The sequence below is a fragment of the Hemicordylus capensis genome, chromosome 5 (assembly GCF_027244095.1).
Source record: "Hemicordylus capensis ecotype Gifberg chromosome 5, rHemCap1.1.pri, whole genome shotgun sequence".
In the NCBI taxonomy this organism is placed as follows: Eukaryota; Metazoa; Chordata; class Lepidosauria; order Squamata; family Cordylidae; genus Hemicordylus; species Hemicordylus capensis.
Window position 1 is genome coordinate 36,044,124 of NC_069661.1, and position 25,553 is coordinate 36,069,676.

At 43.9% G+C, this 25,553-nt stretch overlaps 2 protein-coding genes across 9 annotated transcripts in view; one reads left to right on the top strand and one right to left on the bottom strand.

The window, feature by feature from the left end:
* The window catches only part of PAPSS1 (3'-phosphoadenosine 5'-phosphosulfate synthase 1), an 88,352-nt gene extending 80,238 nt beyond the window's left edge, over positions 1 to 8,114 (bottom strand). Inside the window, exon 1 of one of the 4 annotated variants that reach the window (XR_008308808.1) lies at positions 6,884 to 7,086. Coding sequence is in view for 2 of the 4 variants with exons in the window: in XM_053257101.1 (XP_053113076.1) it covers positions 6,884 to 6,946 (63 nt within the window). In the remaining 2 variants the exon portion in view is untranslated. Of the gene's footprint in view, positions 1 to 6,883; positions 7,094 to 7,793 lie in introns of those variants that run through there. The other 3 variants (XR_008308809.1, XM_053257102.1, XM_053257101.1) reach the window with 3 other exon arrangements.
* Positions 8,115 to 8,785: 671 nt separating this feature from the next.
* LOC128327889 (keratin-associated protein 9-1-like) overlaps positions 8,786 to 25,553 on the top strand; it is a 46,173-nt gene continuing 29,405 nt past the window's right edge. For 4 of the 5 annotated variants that reach the window (XM_053257205.1, XM_053257203.1, XM_053257206.1 and 1 more), the window contains exon 1: positions 8,792 to 8,884. In XM_053257205.1, the coding sequence (XP_053113180.1) occupies positions 8,804 to 8,884 (81 nt within the window). In that variant the 5' untranslated portion in view covers positions 8,792 to 8,803. Of the gene's footprint in view, positions 8,885 to 25,553 lie in introns of all 5 variants that reach the window. The other variant, XM_053257201.1, reaches the window with a different exon arrangement.

Consider the following 25,553-nt stretch of genomic DNA (forward strand, 5'->3'; position numbering starts at 1 on the left):
CTCTCAAGGGCAGATTTTAAGGTCATAGGGGTTCAGTGAGGAATAGGAGGGTAGGGGAAAATCTGGTGCACATGCAGAACTCCACTTGCACTCCTCTGGATAAAATCCTTAAAGAGAACCTATTTAAAAGAACTTCTTCTTTGTCATGAACCCCACCACCCACTGAGATCGTCAGGAGAGGTCCGTCTGCAATTGCCACCAGCCCGTCTGGTGGCTACTCAGGGACAGGCCTTCTCCACTGCTGCCCCAAAGCTTTGTAATGTGCTCCCTGCTGAAATAAGAGCCTCCTCCTCTCTGACAATTCTTAAAAATTCTTTAAAGATGGATCTGTTCACCCAGGCTTTTAATTAAATACCATTTGAATAGTTTTAACATCATTTTAAAAAATCGTTTTAAAATTTTAAATTGTTTTAATGTGTTAACTTTTTGCTCTCATTTATTTTAACCAATGTTTTAATTTCTCTGTTTGTTTTAACTAATGTTTTAACTTTTCTGATGTCATTTTTTGTTGTAAACTGCCCAGAGATGTGAGTTTTGGGCGGTGTAAAAATATGATTGATAAATTGATCAATCAATCAATCAATCAATCCCTGTCTCCTGCTTCCTGACTGACAACTTGCAAACTCAGCATTTGTAATCTTGATATTTGAAGGGAAAGGGGTGGGGAGGAAAGCATCCCCATCCCAAGTTCCTCCATTCCCACACAATCAGTTCTCCGAGCTTTAGATAAAGACTCCTGTAAAATTTAGAACAGGCATCCAGCTACTTGCTGAAGAAACCAACATCTCCAAGCAACGTGAAGGTTCTATTTGGAATCTTAATACTGCCAACTTTTGTAACATTCCAACCTCAACCCAAATATACGTGAGGTGGGGGGGGGCTCTCTCCTTGTTTCAGTGAAGCTAAATAGAGCAAGAATCACAGTTGCATTCAAGTCACATGCTAGGCATTTGAGTGTTTAAACAAGCAGAGTCAAATTTGTCAAGGGCAGATGCAATCCAAAGCAGACTAGCAGTGGTAACCGCAAGAGCTCAGAAAATCTACTAGTCTACTAGCCTGTGACAAGTGAAAAATGATGCCTGAAAAGTGAAAAATAAAGCCCTGAAGAGTAATGCACCAATATATCTTGAGGAACCATCCGATGAGTAAAATATTTTGTCTGGCTGGTGAACTGAGCCAACACTTCTTGACCCCTGGCTGCCTCTTGGGACTGGGAGAGGAGATGGAAGGAAGGAAGCTGGGTAGCCATAGGAAGGCTAGTAGTAGGTAGATCCAATCCTAAATTTAAAAGAACCAGCCCATGGCTCTCTTCATCTGTAAGGTTGTTTACTTGTCTCAACCAAAATCTCCATCATTCACACCAGCATTTGGCAGCTGGCTATGTAATGCTATTTGGTAATAAATTCACCACTTGGTTGGGTGTGTGTAAAAGAATCCTGCCCTAAAAATGGTTAATGATAGGTATCAGTGTGGAAAGTAGCACTGACACCTCCCTCTCTCAATTCCCCATACCTCTTTTCCCCCTCAGTAGCTCCATCCCTTGTTCTATCAGCATTGCTTACACTTCCCCCCCACCCTTGCAATCTCAGCCCTCTCTCCTCACCCCATGCAAGACTAGGCTAAGAAGATCAACTGAAGTGGGGAGGGGTTGGAATTTTGAGCACCTATTTGAAGGTAAAACCTGCATACACACATTTTGCATGGCTTGAATATACCACAATGTATTTGGCCACACACAGAGCCCACTGGTTTCCTTTCTTCTCAAAAATATGCACATATAGTACATAGCAAGCCTTATTTCTCCCTCTCAAACAATATAAACAATTCTGGGATATATCCTTGAGCTGCAATCCAATACACACAGCAGTTACCTGGGAGTAAACCCCAAAGAGTTCATTAAGGCTTTACTTGGAATAAACTGTATAGAATTGGCTGCAGTTCTATGCAACACTTACTTGACAGAATTCTTTTTCAGATTTGAAAATTAAACCATATAAATCACAAACCTGTCCAAAGAACTACCGATGACTTCGCCTTTCATTACTACAAACACTCTCCCCACCACCACCACCACCACAAAAAGGTAACACAAAATAACCATCCAACTGCAAACAATAACTGGCATAAGGACTATAGAGTGGTTTTAGTCCTTTCTTGAGTGGAGGGTCCAGAATCTGGTGCTGCGGGACTACTGCTCAGCTCCGTAGACACTGGTCTGTGGGGGTCGTGCAGGGTTCGGTTTTGTCCCCCATGTTGTTTAACATCTACATGAAACCGCTGGGAGAAGTCGTCTGGGGATTTGGACTGAGTTGTCAGCAATATACAGATTGACTCAGCTCTATCTCTCTTTGTCACCTCATCCTAGGGAAGCAGTGGATGCCCACTGCCACTCCAAAGCAGCACCTCCCATTCCTATACTCAAGAGGCGATCCAGAAGGATACCATGGTCGATGGTAATGAATGCTGTTGAGAGGTCCAGCAGAACTGTCTAACTCCTGGCATAGGTTACCCACTAGAGCGACCAATGCAATTTCAGTCCCAAATCCAGGGCGGAAGCCAGATTGAAAAGGGTCTAGATAATCCGTATCATCCAAGACCCTTGACAGCTGGGATGCCACTGAATGCCAGGGTGGATTTGATTTAAATCAAACTGATTTAAATCACGATTTAAATCACGATTTAAATCACTAGCAGGGTGGATAAAAATCAAAAATGCTCTGTCATTTTGCCCAAAAAGGGAAGGTTAGAGACAGGTCTATAGTTGTCCGGATTGGAGGGATCAAGAGAGGGCTTTTTAAATAATGGTCTTACCATCACCTCCTTGAGGCATGATGGCATCCTTCCTTCCCTTAATGAATTATTAATGATCACCTCCAACCATCTGCCTGCGCCCCCCCGGCAGCTTTTATTAGCCATGAAGGGCAAGGGTCAAGAGCGCACAATGCTGCCCGTACACTGTGGAGAATCTTGTCCACATCCTCAGTTTGAACTAACTGAAAAGAACACAACACAACAGGACCAGATGGTACCTGGGGCACGTCTCTCAGAACCGCCAAAATTTGCTGATCAGATCTCCTTCAGAGCACTCCAGGAAAGAACTGAACTCTAACATACCCTTCCCCTACTCCTATACAGGTGGTTGCCCAGTAAACCCTGCCCCTCACTCTGGATTGGGCCACAGGGATTTGAATCTCCCAGGCTCTCTTCCTTGTTTGGAGAAGCCCACTCTCCAAGCAAGTACTCTAACTGAGGCCTAGTCCTCCCTCAAGTTCAACTATCACTACCACACCCTTGTTCCCAACTTGCTTGATTTTTATTCTCTAAATAGCAACCATGGGGGGAAGGGGGGCAAACGTTTCAAACTGGAGCCACTGTATCTGCCATATTCATAGTCCATAATGACCCTCAGCACGAAAGCTTTGCCCGAAAGGGAAATTCCCATTGGTGACAAGGGGCAAATGGCATCCACAACTGGGGTGGGATGAGCCAGATCAGGACCAAAATGGGAGCAAAGGATTAAAGCTGCCTCTTCCCATGTCACAGTCTTGCTAAATGCACCTTAATGCTGGCACCACAGATTGGCAACACTGAAGGATGAGTAATGGGAACGAATGCATACAATGGCTGAAAACATAGGTACGCTGAAGGTGTGCCTGTTACATACAAAGATTTTAAGTAGAGAAGCAAGCATCTGTGTAAAGTTAGAATCCAACCAAATAAACATCCCTGAGAAATTCAAATCCAGCCATTCTTTCTTCTTTCTGCACTCAATTGAGCCAATGAACCCCAACAGCTAGAAGTAGCTGAGAATCCTTACATCATTTCTGAGAGTCACATTCTAACAAGGATGAATCCCTCAACTACCCCTTGAATTAAGAAAAACCATCCATGTATAGGATTGGCTATACACAACTATTGATCTGGGAGCTCTAGATCTCTAAGAATTCCTTCTCCCATTACTTTCAAAGGACACAACAGAGCTCACTCGAGGGATGTGTGAAATGATTCGTTGCCAAATTGATTCAATTTGATTTTGGGTGATTTGAGCGATTCAACCTTGAATCAAATCACCCTTGAGGGTGCCTACTAGATTAAAGGTTGAATCGAATCACCTTCAATTCAAGCCTGAATCAATTCAGCGATTTGAGCCTCCATTTTGTCCGCAGCACTCCCTATATTGCCCCTCCAAACTTCTGCCATCACTGCCAGGGTAAGTTTTTAGCAATTTTTGTGTGTGGATTCTTGGCTGTGAAATTATTTCTTCATAGAGAATCCCTATGAAGAAGGGATATTCATATATGATATTCCCTATATTCATAGGGAAATCCACAACACATAAAAATTCCTAAATATTCACCCCTTTGCCCAATTCCTTTGAGAGATGTGTGGCAGTTGGCACCCATAGGGCCCTGTCACCCAACCTGCTTTGGTGCCTCCAGCCCTAAAAAATTCAGCCAAACCTATTCAACTTGAATCAAATTGACCCAGATTAGAGGGCAGCAGATTTGAGTGTGAATCGAATCTCAAAAATCAATTCTTGCACATCCCTAGCTCACTTGTCCTCAAGCACCAATCCCATGCCTAAAGAAACAATGGAACATTAATATGCACATCTTTCTCAGAACAAGACCCAACAAGGGCAAGACTCCAGAAGAGGCTCAAGAGTTTTTCTCCTAGAAAAGACTCAGACACCTTTATTTATGACATCTTTCACACTTCCTTAGACATCAGTATAAACTCATGCCTTTCCAAGAAACATTTTTAAAAAGCAAGACACAAATGACCAGTCTTCTGGTACCTTTAAGGCTAACAAGTGTGCTGTGAATTTTATGGGTAAGAGCCCACTTCATCACAGTCATGCAGCAGTCACCAAGGTGGGTAATCATATATACACTAAGTAGAAAAGAGCAAAGATATTTCTTTTACCAAGTGAGGCTGAGTATCAAACAGACCGTGAAACTTAGGGCAAGGAAAACACTTTTTCACACATCTCTCTCCAGTAAGGGGACAGACAGTCCAGATGATACTTTGCAACCAGCTCCACTTCCAAAGGATTAGGATGCTCATCATCCATTGCAGGACACAAGGATGCTCATCCAAGGCACTGTTCCATAATCGCGAGGATGGTGCATCATTCAATTGCCCTGTACATGCATTCCGAATACAAAGAGCATGTAGAGGAGCAGTTCAGATGAACTGCAACCCATGTGATTAAAGAATGCCTCCTGGGAGGAGGGAGAGATGTGCTCTTCATGGCTTAATCATGTGGGAGCAGGACTGGTTGGCAGTGTTCCATCTAACAGGAATTCCCAGATGTTGTTGACTACAACTCCCAGAATCCTCATCCATAGGTCACTGCAGCTGGGGATACGGGGAGTTATCATGAACATCTGGGAATCCCTGTTAGAGGGAACACTGCTGGTAGGGAAGTCTCGTCTGAACTGGCCCTAAGTCATAGGAGGCTGGAGAATCTGCAGCAGCTGGACTAAGAAAAATGAAATCCTGTACTTCAGTTCCAGAGCCAGATGTCCTTCAGATCTGTAGCTATGATATGACCCATTTGAGAGGTTAGGCCAGCATGGCGTAGTGGTTAGCAGGTTGGACTAGGCCTGGAGGGACCCAAGTTCAAATCCCCATGAAACTCACTGGGTGACTTTGGGCCAGTCACTTCTCTCTCAGCCTAACCTACCTCACAGGGTTGTTGTGATGATAAACATAACCATGTATATCACTTTGGGCTCCTTGGAGAAAGTGTGGGATAGAAATGTAAAATTAAATACAAATTAAGCTGATCAGAGGGCTTGCTTACTCTCTTGCAAAGAGATAAGAATGTATGGTAACCCCAACTAAACCCTTCAGATCAGATTGGGGGGCAAATCTAGAACTAGATTAAGAAGGAACTATCTGCTGCAGAATCCTACCAGAAGGTATTATTGTGATTAAATGTTGTACAGCACTATTTACTTCACATACATGACACTTCACAAGTAGTAAAAAACCCCACACATGTCCTTTTCTCAGTGGGCTCACAATCTAAAACTGACAGGAGGAGGAAAAAGCAGCAAAGATACTCTGGGGTGGGATACTATTTTATGTTCACACACTTAAGCTTAGGTACAGTATGGTGGGCATATGTGGAAGATGTGGATAGAACGGGAGGAAACATTCCAGTTTGGTTTCTTTTGCGCAAACCAGATCACACCCTTCCTTTCAGGTAGGGAACAGCACCAGGAGAACCAACTAACAAGTAGGAATCCAAGGCTAAAATTAGGGTTGTGAATTAAAAAAGATGAATTATTCCCTCGAGAGTTATCTTTGGTTTTTATCCAGGATCACCCTACAGTTGCGTACCTCAATGATTAAAATAAAAACAAAGCAAGTAGCAGTTACTGTTAAAAAAACAAGGGTTAATTTTTCAAGGTCGTTCTCTTAAGCAAACAACAGGCCAATTCTTCAAGTGCCAGGATGTATCTGACCACAACGAAAGTTCAATTCATAATATCTGACTAGCCCACAAAATTCCTCCAAGGCAGCCAGCCAATGAACACTCAACACCAGCAGTATGCAAACTAGGCAGCCACAATTATGCGCGATTATATCCTAATCGCCCATGCCAACCCTCCTCAACAAATATGATCAGTTTGGCCATACTTTAGGCCTCACCACAAACATTTTAACACAGACTACCACTGGACAACATTAAACACTTGCATTTTTTAAAAAAGGAGAAGTAGTCTGCATTATCTATCTAACTAATGGAGAACTCAGGGAATTTTGTCGTTTGAATTTCTAACTCTAGGCCTAATTTTTAAGTCAAACTGCCTTGGGATACATTTTTTTAAGAAAAGGTATTAAATAATAATGCACATTCTCAAATACTTACACGATTTATGATACCATCATCAAGCCACCACGCCTTCCCTAGCAAAGGCCTCTTTTCTTCCATCACAGTGGCTGGCAGTTTCCTAGCCTCTGCCCTGTACTGTAAATTGACCTGTCGGTACCTTTGCAATGCAAACCCAAGTTTGTTCCCTCCTGCTCTGACAGTGCTCTCATTCAACAAGCAGCCCACAAAGAACCTCAGTCTTTAACTGCCCAAGATTTATGAATGGTCACATTGTACACTTGAGATTCCAATCCCTTCCTTCTCCAATAGACGTGAAGAAGAGAAGGGGTGTGTGGAATGATGCTGAAGGAGGTGAACACGTTATTCTGCACCACCGTCATTTTCCTGCATCTCACAACTTTTAAAGAAAACGTTAATCAAAAGCACTGGGCACGTTAATCACAGCACTGGGCAAAACAGAACTGTTAGAATTCATCTCATTCATTACAGGCTCTTGGAAAAAAAAGAATGGAAGGTGAATCATCGTCCGTTTTTCCCCTCAAGAAAAAAGAGAGAGAGGCAGAGACGTCAGTGGAATCTATTGAAATATGATCCTCCTCCTGTCTGAACAAGCAAGCATTCGCATCCCAAGCAGCCTGTATTATTCACCCACACATAAAGGCACCGCCCCTTCTCAAATCTGCACATCTTGTGCAATCGGTGGGGAGCAAGCCGGGCGCCGGGGTGGGTGCATGTCCCGGGGGAGTCTCTCACAGTACCACATCATGCAAGGTCCACAACAAGCAACCCCACATCACGGCAGGGAAAGGAAAGCAAAGCAACAGGACACATCACTCTCCATTTTCAGCATTCTTTCTTTTCCTCCCACACTCTTCCTCGTTTGTTAGAACTACAGCAAAAAGAAAAGAAAACAGAGAAAAAAAGAGAACTAGAAAATTGGACTTACCCAGTTCTGCACTTTGTTGCTCAGCTTGACTTTTTTGCACTGGCTGGAGGATAGCTCCATTTGCAGCGAGCGTGCAAAGGAGAGAGAGAACGAACCTCCAGGCGAGCGAGCAAGCAAGCTAGCTAGCTACCAAGGAGGCGAGCGCGCTAGAGCAGAAGGAATCGATGCCGCACACGAGTGAAAAAAAGACAGAGAAAGAGGGAGGGAAAGATGCCGGTTTGCCTAGATGCTAGCTTAGCGCTGGAACCTCTTGACTAGTCCGGGTTGCGTTGCTCACGAACCGGTTTGCAAAGAGGAGGAAAGTGGGTGGGGCACGCGCCGAGCCAGGGACCAAAAGGGCGGAGCAAGCCGCAGAGAGTGTGCGCGTGCGCACTCGCTAGCCTCCGCTAGAACTCGCGGACGCAAGCTCCTACCGCCACGACACACAGCGGGACCTTCCACAGCCGTGCGCACGCGCGGTCACACTCGCAGAAGGCTGACGCTAGGGCGAGAAGGCACATAGATATAAAAAGGAATAGAGTGGTACACAGCATATCTTACGGGAAACTATTGAGCGCCCTTCCGGAGGTTGATGATTCTCTACGACTCTCGTAGATTTAATAGAAAGCCAACTCTGGTTTGTTGGGTTTTTCCCCCCCACATGGAATAAGACCTCAAGTCTTATTCACATTCTCTCTCTTTCTAGCTCACCTAGAAAGTGCAAGACTCTTCTTTTGCAGCTACTTTTTGGTTCTGTGTGGACACGTTGCTTCCCAGACTCAGCAACGCGGAAATCCTAGATTTCTCCATTGACTTTTATGAGACATTCTTTCCGGTCTGTCCTGAGAGATTTAAAATAACTTTGTCGATGTCAACCAGAGACGCAAGTTTTGGGCGGTAAAGAAAGTTTTGGCCGGGTTTTAAAAAAAGCAAACAAACCCGGAAGTCACCTATAGAGATAGTGAGATGTGTGACTCTGGCGTTTTCTTATCTTCGTGAGAAGGGAGGGGAAACAACGATGCTGGGCAGGGATGAGTGCTTCCGAGTTTCTCACTGTAGCCTCCCGTCTATCTGGTGGAGGGTTTCGGAAGGGAAGAGGAGGGACAACGAAGGTAGAGTTTGATGGGTTAAGCCATCAGCTGAAAGGGAGCGTAGAAGAAGAGCCCCGTTGGATCAAGCCAACGATCCATCTAGGCCAGCCCTCTGCTTTCCACAACAGCCAATCAGATGCCTCTGGGAAGCTCAAAAGGAAGAAGGCTAAGAGGCAATAAGCTCTCTGATGCTGTTTCCCCACCAGCATCTTTTGCCTCTAAATCTGGAGGTCCTATTTATCTATCACCCAAGGCCTTCCTTATGGGGGTGTGGGGCCCAGCCAGGGATGCAGAGATTCCCGCCTGCTGCTGGGATCTCCCTTTTCCAACTGCCCACTGGCCTGGAACGCAGCAGCTCCCACCTGCCCTCTGGCTCAGCCAGGCCCCACAATGTGCTTGCTCAGCTGTGTGCAGTGGCGGCTTCAGCTGGGTTGCATGCCCCGCGGGTCCCAACTGAGTCAGAGGGCAGCGGCTGCAGCAGGCGGAGACCATGCTGCAGGCTGTGGGCAAAGGGAGATTCCAGGCTGCTGCTGGTGTGGGTCAGGGAGGGCTCGGGGCATGGCCCTGATCCGCTGCCCCTAAGGATGGCACCACCGCATCAATAATAGTTAGCATTTGTATATTGCTTTTGCGTATTTAAAACGCTTCTCACATTGATTATCTTGTTGTAATCCTGACAATCTTGTGCAACTTTGTTGTCAGGATTACCTGTTGGACTCCTGACAACAAGCTTGGCTGAATAGTTAAACAGAGACTATGGTTTTTTATCATATCATAAGGACCACTCTTGATGTATTAACTGCTGTCCCTTTAAGAATCTTAAAATGTCTCCATGCTCTGATTTCAGCTGCCTATTTTTCTGTTTCTTCAATGCCAGTCCAGCATCTGATCAAGTGGGTTGGAACATAGAACATAGGAAGCTACCATATACCGAGTCAGACCATAGGTCCACCTAGCTCAGTATTGTCCACACAGACTAGCAGTGGTTTCTCCAAGGTTGCAGGCAGGAATCTCTCTCAACCTTATCTTGGAGATGCCAGGAAGAGAATATGGAACCTTGATGCTCTTCCCAGAGCGGCTCCATCCCCTGAGGGGTATGAGTGCTCACACACATCAAGTCTCCCATTCATATGCAACCAGGGTGGACCCTGCTTAGCTAAGGGACCAGTCATTCTACCACAAGACCAGCTATTGTCATTCATGAAAGCTTAAGTGGTACTGAACCATTTTCTTTTTTCAGTTAACCTCTGAGTGCCACCTATTTCTTTACAAGTACTTGGTTGAGTAGTATTACCCCACTTTGCAGATAGGTGCCTGAGCATGAGTGGTTTAAGGCTATGTTCAGCAGAATCTTATGCAGACTGCTCAGAAGTAAGTTCCATAGAGTTCAGTGAGACTTACTTACAGGTAGCAATCCTACTAAGTTAATGGCAGAGGTGAGATTTGAACATGAGACTTCTTGACTTTCAACTTCGTCTCTTGGTCACTACACTGCACCAGTTCTCATTACTGATGGGATGACTGTGTTTATATACAGGTACCTCTTCACTACCAAGGCGACATTCACAGAAACATTATAAGTTTTTCAAATTTTAATATATATTGAATTTTTTTTAAAAAAATTATTGTACACAGCAGTTTATATTACTCATATCAGTTTTAGGTACTGAAAAACACTTGTATACATTAATATAAAATAGCTGACCCGCACAGAGCATCTGTACACTATTTGGGGCCAGCTGTTCCCCCATCCCTCCTCCCCCACTCTCCCTCCTTCCCCCTCCCTCCCTCCTGCCCCACTCTCTTGCCCCCCTTCCCTTCCCTCCCAGCCCCCTCCTGCCCCACTCTCTCTTTCCCACTCACCCCATTTCCAGTCTCTCCGCTGCTTCCCCACCACTTTCTCGTCTCACTAGCCGTCCCGCCACTGCCCCTGGCAGCCAGGCTGGGCTTTGCCGCCGCTGCCTACACCCCCTTACCCGGGATGGCCAGGCCAGGTAGTCCTGCCGCTGCCTCGCAGCAGCCAGCTGAGGCCGCTTCCTCAGGCCGTTTTGTGGCCCACCACCACCATCCTTCGCCATTTTTTTTGGCCCCAAACTCTCGCCCAATGCCAGGAACTTTCGTGAGAGTTCCACCGCCAAATCCTGGGCACGCATGCCTGCTAAGAGAATTAAATATATAGATATTAAACTCTACAAAAATCAATATGATGCCAACTTCTAGCAAACATTTTTATATTCTGTTATCTCTTGCGGTGATATAGGAATATATATCAATATATATTGCATGCTTATCTAGGAATATTCTCTTATCTCAGGAGTGGCTTTTTAATAAGAAATCAAAAGTCTTAGTTCTTTTCTAAATCTCATACTAAATTTATTTGGTATCTCAATTGTGAATCCTGTCCAGGAAGTGGACTCTTTAAAATAATTTGTATACAGGTGTCTCTCGTTATCTGCGGAGGTTCCGTTCTCTGCTACAACCACTAGGGATGTGCTCAAAACATGATTCGGCTTCCATATCATGAAACAATCCATATAAAACTGAGGGTTTGCCCAGCCCCCTTTAACACGGACGAGAGCGGGCCCATCTCCTCTCCTCCTCCGATAGCTGCCATTGCAGTTATACTGGCACTCCCCCAAGCTCTGCCCGTGCGCCGGCAGCACTCTCCTCCAGAATCCTGCACGTGACACGGGCTGCTGGGAGACGCCCCACCACAGGCATAGCAGGGGTGGACCTGTTCTACTCCGTGTTAAAGGGGCTTCATAAGCCCACAATTTTAAAGGGACTGTGCCCTGATTTGGAAGCCGAATCACATTTCGAGTACATCCCTAGCGGTTGTAGCTGAAAAAATGGAACCCCCACAAATGAGGGACACCTGAAGACCTTTTTATAACAGCGGATAATGAAACCGCAGATAATGAGACCTTAAGTCAATGGGAATTAAGTTCTGGAAGTTTAAAAAACAATAAAAAAGCAGAAATTAGTGGAAAGCCCCCACACTTTATATTCAGTAAAGAAGGCCTATAAAGGAGAACTGTTCCGAGCTGTCATCATGTGTATTTCATTGCCACTATACCAGCTGAAATAAGTTTAATATAAAGTATCATGCCGTACTCTCCGTGTGTCCAGCTGTCCAACAATGTCTGAATTCTGCTGGTTTATTTATAGATAGATGCATACATACATACACACATATACACATACAAAATGGCTTCCTTCTGCAAAATGGTGGCTTGAAATGACCCCTGAAGTCAATTCTGACCACCCAGGTGGAATTTTAACTATTTTTGCAAGGGCAAATTTTAACTGTTTTGTATTTGCAAATATTGAGGTCTGGTCTCCTTTGCGCAACCGCAGGTGCATGAAACTGCAGATGCCGGGGCTGTCAATAATGAGAGCCACCTGTCTTTTCATAGCTCAACCAAATGGTCTGTGCATAGGACTAGCTATTGCAAGGGTTGATCTTTGCTCAAAGATAATTTACTAAAGGAGTACGTTGGTTCCTGCATTACAGTTATATGAAGCTAATTGGTTTCTTAGCTACGCTATGGAGCAGGGGCTGCTCTACCACAAGCATCTCCATTCACTGTCTCTATTGCTGGTCCCCACCTGCCCTGTCATTTGTGCCTCCACAACAGGGCCCACCTGGCTACTGGCCTCCACAGCCCCCACTAACTACCTTGATTGCTGTGCCCAGCTTGCTTCCCTTTGCCAGCCACAATGCAATACGTTGTCACCACCCACTGCCATGGATGTCACCATTACTGCCAGAGATAAAGGTAAAATATACAAATATATTTAGTATATTGGTATTTATTTAGTATAGTATATTGGGTTGAACAGAGATGGAGAGGTGGGGGATGACCCTGGGGCAGCCATACCAGTGATGGTGGGGAATTGACAAAGATATGGCGTTGGTAGGCCAACGGACCATTATAGGAGAAGGGAATTCAGAAATTTAATTGCTGTTTCCCCTTCCAGCAGGCCTACCACCACTTTGATTTTGGAAAGCAATGCCACCCACACACAGAACCTCACCTTATTACTCTGTAATGCCAGGTCAGTTCAAAATAAATCTGAGGTAGGCCATGATTTGATTATGGATGAAGGAACTGACCTGGTATGTATTACAGAGACCTGGTTGGGAGAGGCTAGTGGTCCAGTTTGGTCCCAGTTTCTCCCAGAGGGTTACTCCATGGTAGAGCAGGTGAGAGGAGGTGGGGTGGTTGTGGTATAAGAATACAATCTCCCTTACCAGGATGCCTGTCAGAGATTTGGCCTATACTGAATGTGTGTACCTAAGCTTAGGGACCAGAGATACACTGGGGCTTCTGCTGGTGTACTGCCCAGTGGAGTCCCTAATTGAGCTGATGGACCTGGTTGCTGAGTTGGCATTGGAGTCACCCAGGGCATTGGGCATTGGCAATGGAGTCGCCCAGGTGGTTGGTGGTGGGGGACTTTAATGTTCATTTTGGGACCGGGTTGTCAGGTGCAGCTCAAGATTTCATAGCAACCATGACAACTGTGGGCCTATCCCAATTGGTCTCTGGACTGACACATAATGCTGGTCACACACTCAATTTGGTTTTTCTCTGATCGGGGTGGTGTTCCATGGGTGGGGACTCCTGTCATCTCTTCATCGTCATGGACGGATCACCATCTGGTTAAGATAGAACTTACAGCCGTGACTCACCTCTGCAGGAGTGAAGGACCTACAGTATTAGATTGGTCCACCCGAAGAGGTTATTGGATCCAATAGGATCCTAATGTGCTCTCTGACTTGCTTTAAAGATATCCCTGTGGTATATGGATGAGTTATGGGAGCTGATGCGGTGAGGTAGATTATTAGAGCGCAAGTGGAGGAAGACTTGGCATGAGTCTGATCGGACACAACACAGAGCACATTTGAAGACCTATGCTCTGGCAGTGCAGGCAGCAAAGAAGCAGTTCTTTCCTGCCCACAATGCATCTGCAAATTCACGTCCAGCTGAGTTGTCTAGGGTTGTTAGGGGGCTAGTATGTACCCCCTCCCCCTTGAATTTAAACTTTGAATCAACGGTCACTCACTGTGACATTTTAAATGACTTTTTTGCCGAGCTGGATTCCACAGTTACTCTGAGGCTACTATGGAGGTGTCCAGCAACAACTCTTAAGAGATTAAATTGGATCATTTTCAGTTTGTGATTCCTGAGGAAGTGGATGAACTCAGGGGTGGAGCCACCATTGGGTGAACGGGTTCAAAGAACCCGGGCCGACACCCCACACCTCGCAGCCCCAACACCCCTCCCGCATCTGACATCGGATGCGCGGGGTGTGATTTAGCTCCCAAATGGGGATACGCAGACCTGTTTGGGGGCTAAATCGGCCAGTGCTGCATTTGCAGCATGGCCGGAGAGCTGCTCCTAGCTGTGCTGCGAACGCAGCACTGGCCGATTTAACTCCTGAACAGGGCAGCATGGCCCCATTTGGGAGCTAAACCACACCCCTGTCAGGCACAGGGGGTGTGGCTAACTGCTCCCAGCATCTGATATCAGATGCAGGGGGTGGGGCTAGGGGGCCATGGTGGCGGCAGAACCCGGGCCGCTGCTGGCCTCCCTCCACTCCTGGATGAACTGCTTCGGACTGTGTGTCCTACAACCTGTTCTCTTGACCCTTGCCCAACTTGGCTTATCTCATCTGATAATCATTCTATTTATCTATCTATCTATTTATTTAATTTAAATACTGCCCTTCCAAAAATGGCTCAGGGCGGTTTACAGAGAGAAATAATAAATAAATAAGATGGATCCCTGTCCCCAAAGGGCTCACAATCTAAAAAGAAACATAAGAGACACCAGCAACAGTCACTGGAGGTACTGTGCTGGGGGTGGATATCAGAGAGGGTCTGGGAAATATTATAAATGCTTCTCTGAGGGAGGGCAGGATGCCTCCTTGTCTTAAGGAGGCTATTATCAGGCCACTTTTGAAGAGAGCTACACTGGATCTCTCAGAGTTAGCTAATTACAGACCTGTTTCTAATCTTCCATGGTTCAGCAAGGTGGTTGACTGGGTGGCGGCCCCTCAGCAACACCATCTGGAATCTGCCAGAGAGGTAGGAGCAGAACCACTGTAAAACAGTGCCACCCAATCCCACCTCCCTCAGAGGGTCCATAAGGATACCATGCTCGATGGTATCGAAAGCTGCAGAGAGATCCGAAAGGATCAGCAGAGTCACACTCCCTCTGTCAATAGCCAGTTGGAGATCATCCATCAGGCCAACTGAGGCAGTCTCAACCCCACAGCCCATGAAAGCCAGTTGCCACCGGCTCGTTTGGTGGTGACCCAGGACCAGGCTTTCTCTGTGGCTGCCCGAGGGTTTTGGAATTTGCTCCCTGTTGAAACAGGTGCATCTCCTTCTCTGTTTGTTTTCGGGAAGACCCTCAAGACTCACCTGTTCTCACAGGTTTTTAATTAGAATCAATTTTAATAATTTTAAAAACTTGTTTTAATAACTATTTTATCCTATTTTTATTGTGTCATATATTTTAATCTATGACTTTTAAATATTTTAAATTTTGTACACCGCCTAGAGATGTACATAGGCGGTATAAAAATAGGATAATTAATTAATTAGTTAGTTAGTTAGTTAATATTTGTCCAGAGAAGTCGCATCTCTGGGCAGTTTACGACAAACATAAAACAGAAATTAAAACAATTCAAAACCACAATTCTAATTAAAAATCTTGATTGAATAAATGAGTCTTAAGAGTCTTTTTAAAAGCTGTCAGAGAAGGGGAGGCTCTTATTTTGTCAGGGAGCACATTCCAAAGCCTTAGGACAACCACAGAGAAGGCCTGCCCCAAGGAACCACTTGACAAACAGATGGACCTCTCTGGATGATCTCAAGGGGCAGCGGGCCAGGGCTCAGAACAAAGACATTCTCTTACACTATATTGTGTTGTGGCCCGCAAAGGGAAGCAAGCAGGCTGTGGCTGTGAGCTGAAGCCAGCAGTGGGCAGCTGGCAGGGGCAGGTAAGCAGAGGCCAACAGTGAGGGGGCTGCAGTGGCAGCCTGCCAAAACATTTAGACAAGCGCCACAACATTACTTCACCACTGCTACAGAGTCTTTGGACTACAAGGACGTTTCCATCCTTGAAAAGGGTGCAACCAAGTTTCCTGAGATCTATTTTAGGGTGGTCTTTATTTATTTGAAATATCTCTGCCCTGCCCTTCCAGTTCACTACTGCTCAGGGCGGCTTACAAGACACAACATTAACAAAATAGATTCAATGTAAAATAAAAGATGAAGAAAGTTAAGCACATCAAAAGACCAGGTTTAAACCCGATTTAAAATTACAATTTTTTAAAAAAGTTTCAAATTAAAAGCTAAGTTAAAAAACTGAGAACTATAAATCATGAAATGCTTTCTACTATTAAGACTGCACGGTTAATGAAGAACAGAAATCAGGCAAGCTTCTTCTGAGAAATTTAATTTTGGATTTTTAATGATCATTCACTGTAGTTATCACTTGATATAACCTGAATGCACAGGACTCCTATCCCTTCATCAGTCATTTCAGATAATTGCCTTACATTATGTCAAGAAATTGCCATCATAATAGTTTAATTTTCACACTGTTATAAAGCTCACCATGAAAATGTATTGCATACATTATATCTGCAATTTAATTGGCACAAGAATTGCAGATAGGGGTTGTATCAAAACACTTCTTGATAAGTGTTCCTGAGACATTTACATTCTTACAAGCTTATATAGCAGTTGAACATACCATGATGGAAGACCATGCTGTTCTTTGTAGAGCAGGGATGGCCCTGAAGCCCTCCAGTTGTTGCTGGACTACAACTCCCATCTTCCCCATCTGCAGTAAATTGCAGTTACAGTCCAACAACAGCTGGAGAATCTTAGGTTGGTCACCCTTGTTATAGAGAATCTGTCCAATTGGGTGAGACATGGGACAGGGCCTTCTTAGTGGTGACACCCAGTTTGTGAGAATCCCTGTCTTGTGAGGTCCAGTTGACTTCCTGAAATACTGGCTTTTACACAGGTGACCAAGACTCACTTATTTTACCTTCCTTTAACTGGAAGGGTGATGTGGTGCTCTATTGCTTTGTCTATATAATTGATTGTTATTCCTGTATGGTTTTGCTTTTATTGGTTTTACTATATTGTTTTTAAATATTGTTGTAAGCTGTTGTCAGGGACCCTTAAGAGAGATTGGAGTGCAGGGCTGAAGTGCTCTATTAATTAAATAAATATAAAAGTGCTCAAACTATTTGAACGTATTCCAGTCCTTTAATAGCTATCAGCATGTGAATTCCTCCTTCTTGTAAGTCAATAGTCTAAGGTTGTTTTTAACTAAATGAACAGATGTTCTTAGAATCAGGACTGGAAAAACTTCAGTTTTTTCCTGATTCCCCCATGCCCCAGATATTCACTTATTTTCACAGAATCAAAATTAGCAAGTTTTTCTAAGGTTTCACCAGCCCCACGCCCCAGATATTCACTTATTTTCACAGAATCAAAATTAGCAAGTTTTTCTAAGGTTTCACTGAGCATGTTTTTTTAAAAAAACAAAAAACTATTTCTGGTATATGCTGATCTTCCTTTAAACCTCCAGGGAAGCAGATTCAACAATTCATCACATAACTGCTTCCATTGCTCAACTCTCTTTAACGGATAGGGTTTTTGTTTTTTGTTTTTCTTTCTGCACAAGCCTGCTTTCTTTCAACCGTCTTCCTCAGTAATGAAATAACTGTCAGTGGAGAAATACTGGGCTTCCCTTTTTTTCTTTTTCTTTTTTGTGCAGGAACCTTTTAGAAATACAGAGGTTTAATTAAGAACTCTAAAACTGAAAATATTTTCCTGACAGAATGTTCTTTAGGCTAAATATATCAACTTATTTTAATCCCCATCCTTTACTACCTTGTTTATGAGAGATCAGAGTATATTAGGGATAACTAACCCAAACTAAAGAATTTACCTTCAGGGCTGATTCACACAAGATTCATAGGTTGACCAAGTATTTTCAGGGTATTTCAACATAAAAATCAGGGGTTCTCAAACTTGGGCCCTCAGATGTTGTGGACTACAACTCCCATCATCCTCGGCCAAATGCCCACAAGTCATTCATACAGTAATCATTCACATTACTAAGGGCAGGTTCTGACAGCTGCCTCTAATTAAGCTGCCTCCCAGCTTTTTAATACTTGTTTTTAAATTGTTCTGATTATTTAATTGTTGTTTTATGATGTTTTTAATGGTTAATCATTGTTTTATGCTTTATAATTTTTGTTTTAATTATTAACTGATTTTAATGGTGTTTTAATAGGGATGTGCAAAAAATTTCGGGCACAGAACGATCTGTGCCCGAAACAAACAATTTCGGGTGATTCGGGGCCAAACCGAATCACCCCCGATGTCCCCCGATATTTTTCGGGCACGAGCCGAATCACCCGAATTTCGGACCTGAAAAATTCGGGTGATTCGGTTCATGGTTGATTTTTGGCGATTTTTTGAAGTTTTAGTGACTTTGGGGCAGTTTGGGGGCATAGCATGGGATATGGGCAAAAGGAGTGGGGTGGGGTGGTAGTGCCTAATGGGTGCAGGCTACCACCCCAATTTCAGGGGGATTGGGCAAAGGGCTGGTTTTTGGTAAATTTCTGAAATTTTCATGTCTTTGGGGCAGATTGGGGCAGAAAGTGGGGCCTGGGGCAGAATAGTGGGGTGGGATGGTAGTGCCTAATGGGTTGAGGCTACCACCCCAATTTCAGGGGGTTTGGACAAAGGGGTGATTTTTTGAGAATTTTTGAAGTTTTAGTGACTTTGGGGCAGTTTGGGGCAGAAAGTGGATCTGCCCCAAAAGAGTGGGGTGGGGTGGTAGTGCCTAATGGGTGGAGGCTACCACCCCAATTTCAGGGGGATTGGGCAGAGGGCTGGTATTTTGGGAATATTTGAAGTTTGGGTGTCTTTGGGGCAGATTGGGGGCAGAAAGTGGATCTGCCCCAAAGGAGTGGGGTGGGCTGGTAGATAGTGCCTAATGGGTGGAGGCTACCACCCATCCCCAATTTAAGAGTGATTGGGCAGAGGGGTGAATTTTTGTGAATTTATTTTTATGAGGTTTGTCTTCATAAGGTGAAGTGTGCTAAATTGATTACTTCCTCATATTATTCATAGTAATAGAGAGTGTGAAAAAGTGAAAGTGGGGTCATGAGAGTTGTCTAATTGAAAAAAAATCTCATTTGCTATGATACAATGAGAATTCACAATTCAAAAATTCACCAAAAATCAGGACTTTGCCCAATCCCCATGAAATTGGGGTGGTAGACTCTACCCATTGGGCACTACCACCCCACCCCAAAAATTTGCCCCTGGGCCCCTTTTTACCCCCCCCGAATCGATTCGGATTCGGATTAAATCCGAACCGAATCAAGGGTGATTCGGGTGACCCAGATTCGGGCACAAAACAGAACAGGGGTGATTCGGTTCGGGTCCGAGCCGAATCACCCGAAAACCCGAATTGCACACCCCTATGTTTTAATGTAAACCGCCCTGAGCCTTTTGGAAGGGCGGTATAAAAGTTTTAATAATAAATAAAATAAAATAATTAGGTAGTAGGAAGGAGAGGAACTGAAGGTCACAGGGCACATATGTTCCTGGTGGGCATGACATCTGAACCCACCAAATCCAGTTACTGAGATTCTCCACTCGACTTCTAGATCTTGGAGATGGAATTCAATAAAATGTCAGGCAGAGAATCTCAGTAACTAGATTTGGACAGGTTCAGACAACACACACCCAATGGGAGAGCAAGCTTCCCGTAACCTCCGATCCTTACATACAAAGCCACCTTATACCGAGTCAGACCATTGGCCCATCTAGCTCAGGATTGTCTACACAGACTGCAGCAGCTTCTCCAAGGTTGCAGGTAGGAGTCTCTCTCAGCCCTGTCTGGAGATGCCAGGGAAGGAACTTGGAATCTTCTGCATGTAAGCATGCAGATGCTGTTCCCAGAGTGGCCCCACCCCCTAAGGGTAATAACTTACAGTGCTCACATGTACTCTCCCATTCAAATGCAAACCAGGATGGACCTGCTTAGCAAAGGGGACAATTCATGTTTGCTACCCCAAGACCAGCTCTCCTCCTTCTTTCTCCTTTCTACTTGGTAAATACTTTCAGGTGGTTGTCAGAACCCACCCTTTACAACTTTAAGAAATTCTCTACCCACAAGATATAGGAATCCAATTATTATATAATATATACATTCACATTCCCTGTGTTGAAAACGGCCCCTGACCCAGGCAAGCTTTTGGCCTCTTATTACATATTTCCACACAGCTGCTTTCTTAAAAGAGAGACAGAGAGGTGATACAAATTCCACTCATCGTGGCAAGCCACTCAACCCATACCATCCCTTAGCTCCTCCCACTCAAAGTTCCTCCTACCTGCTCCATATTAGCTCCACCCATAGAAGCCTCTTCTATCAATATGGCAGCCAAATGGAATCTCCATATTCAGAGCTTGTGCTCCTCTGTTTCCAGCATTTGGTATTTAGGTCTGTATACTGTACAGCCCTAAATACCAAATGCTGGGAGCAGAGGCAATTGTCGTCATATGCTGCTTCTAAGTTTTTGAGAGGCATTTGAATGACTGTGGTGGGGGTGGGTGGGTGCTAAACTAGCCAAAGACCAGTGACATGCCCAATGTGCATGTGTTTGTGTGTGTGTTATGAGGGTTTGAGGCTGGTTTTTTTGGTGTATTATAGTTTTTACTGTTTAACTGATTAATGTCACAAACAGTGGGAGTCAGGATAGTGCCTGAGCTTTAGATATCACTCCATTCACTTGACTCCAGGTGGTACCCATTTTAAAGGAAGTCAAAGCAATCATTTGCTCAAGACCACAAACTGAGTCCCATTTAGAGGCAGAGGTGGAGCCACAAGCCTCAAACCCATCCCCGCAATTCCCCTTTACTTAATTTACTCCAAATAATTTGGTTTACAGTTGGTTACCAAATTAATTTTCTACTCGGATTTCCCCATTAGCCTTTGATTAATCCATGCAAAAATATGAATTTCACCTCTGTCCCCTAAACAAAGGGTTAGATTTTTAAAAATAAGATTTTCCTATCTGTCTTGAGTTCTCCTTCAGTGCACCCCAGTCCTCTGTTCATTGCTTACAACATAAAAGGGCAAGGTTTAGAAAGCAAAGAATACACAAAATTTAAACCAGCAACTGTGTTTTGTTTTTTTTTAAAAGGTCCTTGCCAAAAAAGGAAGGGAAGGGAAGGGAAGAGAGCCTGTCATGTGATAGTGACCATGATTTGTCCTCTTTGCTAAGCAACATCTGCCTTGGTTTGCATTTGGATGGGTGATTACATGTGAACACTGCAAGATATTCCCCTCAGGGGATGGGGCTGCAGCTTAGTGGAAGAGCACCTGCATACTTGCATACAGAAGGCCCCAGGTTCACCCCCTGGCACCTCCAGGTAGGACTGGGAGAGACTCCTCCTGCCTGAAACCTTGGAGAGCCACTGCCAGTCAGTGTGGACAATATAGATGGACCAATGGTATAAGGCAGCTTCCTCTGTTCCTATCCAATATACCAACTAGCCTGGTCTGCCTCCATTACTTTCCTCTACCAGGCCCCTCTACCAGGCCCCTCACCATGGAGTTTCCAACTTCCGCCATAGGGGCAAGCAGCAAAATACATCTGTGATTTATTTATTTATTATTATTATTTATTTTTTTTGTCCTGCTGCACCAGTGAAATGCTGCCGGCACTTGCGAACTTAAAAAAACACACAAATCCCTCCATCTTAATGGCAAAAATATCTGCCCATCGGCTGAATTTCCCCCTTAAAGTGGCAGCTCACTGAGGTGTGCTCTGTATAAGAAAACAGAATTGTCTACACAGATTGTGTAAATAAATATGTCCTTCAGTTGGAGTCTGTCTCAGGTTGCTATAGCAAGTCAGGGGGTACTTTTCTGCAGTTTGGAATTTTGGCCACCAGAGGCCTCCATAACACCAACTATCAGGCCCACTGCTTGTCTCCTTAACCTGGTCTTTGGGCCATCAATGCTTTAAAGGGTTACAAGGTGCTATCCTTAACTTTCATGGCATCTTTATGCTAAGCTGCTATGAGAATGGATTTTAATGATTTTTCTAGCCATATAAAAATAGAGTTTGATGGGTTTGTAAAAACAGGTGCTAATTTAGGACTGACATACCCAAAGAAATATGAGTTCAGACAAACTTTGGAAGAATGAAAATAGGTTTTTGCTCCTTTTCTGCTCAGATAATTGAAATCATGGTTGCAGAACAGGTTTCAATCCCTTCAGCCATTGCATGCTGAAAGTGCTGTAGAAATTACTAGTAATCATGATCATTGTTAAATTTTTATCCTGCTTTTCATTAAAAATAAGCCCACAGAAGTTCACAATATAGTAGAACACAAAGCTATTAAAAATTTAAAACATTACAGGTATTAAATGCAAATGTTAAAAATAGGAATCTATTAAGAAATTAAAAAAATAAACAATCAATAAAGCAATAAATAGCAGCATCAACAGAGAAAGAAAACGGTGTGCTTCATATAAAAGCCAGAGTAAAAAAGCTACGTCTTTACCTGCTTTCTAATGATAGCAATAAAAAAAATTGTCATCATTAAAAATCTTTAATTAAGACTATAAATAAAAAATAATTGTGGCTGACATGAGGGAAAATTACTCAAAGTAATCCCACTGAGATTAAAAGAATGTTAGGCAATGCTTTGAGTAATTTTCCTTATCACGGCAGCCCGTGTTGAGCAGCTCATGGGAAGTACATGAGACATCTATAGATATTTTTAAAATATCATGCCTGCAGAAATGTACTCAGCAATATTCATTCCCTTTACCCCAATACCTTTAGCATTTTCCCCATAAACAAAACAAAATTAGTCCAACATTGTTTTTTATTTATTCAGAAAATCTCTAGATCAAATCATCAAAGGAAAGAACACAATTTAAAAGTACAGTATAAAATCAACAAAAATACAACAATAAATCAAACAGAGACAATGCCACAGAGCAGCAGACACTAATCATAAAAAGAAACCCTATCCATAAAAGGCCTGCCTGAATAAAACAGTCAACTGCCCATTCAAAAGAGGCAGGATCCTGGATGTACTGCAGTAAGCGGCGCAGTGGGGAAATGCTTGACTAACAAGCAGAAGGTTGCCGGTTCGAATCCCTGCTGGTATGTTTTCCATACTATGGGAAACACCTATATTGGGCAGCAGCAATATAGGAAGATGCTGAAAGGCATCATCTCACACTGATGATGCAACAGTAAACAGGAGGAGGCAACAGTAAACTCTTCCTGTGTTCTACCAAAGACAACCACAGGGCTCTGTGGGCACCAGGAGTCTAAATCGACTTGATGGCAAACTTTACCTTTATTGCAGTGGGGAGCTGAGTTCAGCACTTAGGGGCTGCCATGGAAAAAGTTCTTTCACTAGTGGCCACCAGCCTGCTAGATGATCAGACTTAGAGGTTGTCTGCGCCTAGTCCTAGAAAGCAAAAGGGCATATGTGGAGAAGCAGAATCCAGCCAAGTCAGGCATAATCTAGCAAACATCAAGCATTTGTTAGTACCTCTGACTTCAGTAGAAGTGAGCTAAATACACACTTAACACCTCCACTGATGGGATTTAGAAATATTTAGCTCTAGATGAATTATATCTACAGTTATGTAATATGTGAAAGCAAGGCAATAGCCAGGTGTGGCTGCCATATTTCCAGGCTGGATGAATGAAAAATTAGTGATTTATTGATTTATTTTTACATTTTATATCCCACTCTTCCTCCAAGGAGCCCAGAGCGGTGTACTACATACTTGGGTTTCTCTTCACAACAACCCTGTGAAGTAGGTTAGGATTTATTTATTTATTTATTTAGCACTCACTCACTCACACACACGTATCCCCAGGTACCAAGCCCAAGTGTCAATGTGCATTTTAATGTTTATCCATTGCTAGCATCAGAAATGTATACACTGAATTAGGACAGTTAACTTTCTATTCAGAAATGTTTGCCTGGAGGCAGTCCTTCAATTTATTTATTTACTTACTTACTTAGTGCCATGAGAGTAACATGAGATGAACAAGAATGAGATGATAGGTCCCTGCCCGGAGGGACTTACAAACTAGATATTGACACCAGGGAAACCACAGGGGAAAGGTGTGGTGAATGATGGCCACCAGCCTGGATGGCTTTAAAAGGGGATTTCATAAGTTCATAGAGAATAAGTCAGTGGCAGCTAGTACAATAGCAATATGCTACCTCCAAGTTCAGAAGCAGCATGAACTCCAGTTGCAGGGAAGCAATGGCAGGAGAAGGGGCATGTATTTCTCTCCTGGTTGTGACTTCCCAGAGGCACCTGGTGGGCCACTGTGGCAAACAGGATTCTGGAATGAATAGGCCTTGGGCTTGATTCAACAAGGCTCTTCTAATGTTCTTTGCAGTAAAGTAAAGTGTGCCATCGAGTGGGTGTTGACTCCTGGAGACCACAGAGCCATGTGGTTGTCTTTGGTAGACAGGAGGGGTTCACCATTGCCATCTCCCGCACAGTCTGAGATGATGCCTTTCAGCATCTTCCTATATTGCTGCTGCCTGATATAGGTGTTTCCCATAGTCTGGGAAACATATCAGTGGTGATTCAAACCAGCAACCTCTTGCTCCTTAGGCAGGCTACTTTCCCGCTGCGCCATTAGGTGGCTTCTCCTATAACTAAAGTAAAGTTGTGCCATCGAGTCAGTGTCAACTCCTGGTGACCACAGAGCCATGTGGTTGTCTTTGGTAGAATACAGGAGGGGTTTACCATTGCCGCTTCCTGTGCAGTATGAGATGATGCCTTTCAGCATCTTCCTATACTGCTGCTGCCCGATATAGGTGTTTCCCATAGTCTGAGAAACATACCAGCGGGGATTCAAACCAGCAACCTATGGCTCCCTAGGCAAGTTATTTAAAAAGGGAACAAAGCAGGGCTGAAGGGGAAGGGGGGAATTGAGAGTGAAGAGTAGGGTATGAGTGAGAGGGATGGGAAGAAGGAAGGTGCAGGGGTTGAGAAGCAAGTAGGCACAGACGAGGAGCAGGGGCAGCAGGGAGGGAACGAGGGTAAGGGGCATTTCCTCTAACATCTCATTCTCCATTGTCACAAAGTTGAATGTCCATGTTGTAACATACAACCTCATTCCATCAAATACCTATAGAAAGCCACTCACAATTTATTTTGGCATTTTGGTTAGCTAAAGGTTTAGAAGGTATATTTTAAGGGTAAAAAGAGCTCTTGAGTGTCTATATAATTGTTTAGTCTATTGTGTTCCATGAAGATGTTAATTATATCATAGTTTCCAAATATATTAACTGCTCCCCAAAGTATAGGGGATCGTTGGTATGAAGAAAACCAAATAAATGTTGTTTTTGCTTTCATCTCACTCCCATGTCAAGATCTTGTGCCAGCAGCTTTCACAGTATTTTCCATTCTAGAGAGACAGAAATAAATGTGAGGTGCTTTCCAAGATTAGATTATTAAACTGAGTAAGTACAAAATGTACGGTTAGATGAGATGTGAGGGAAAACATCCTTAAATAGGTTGCTTAAGGCATTCTAACCCTGATCTTTTGCTTGTGCTGGTCCAGGGTCCAGGGGCAT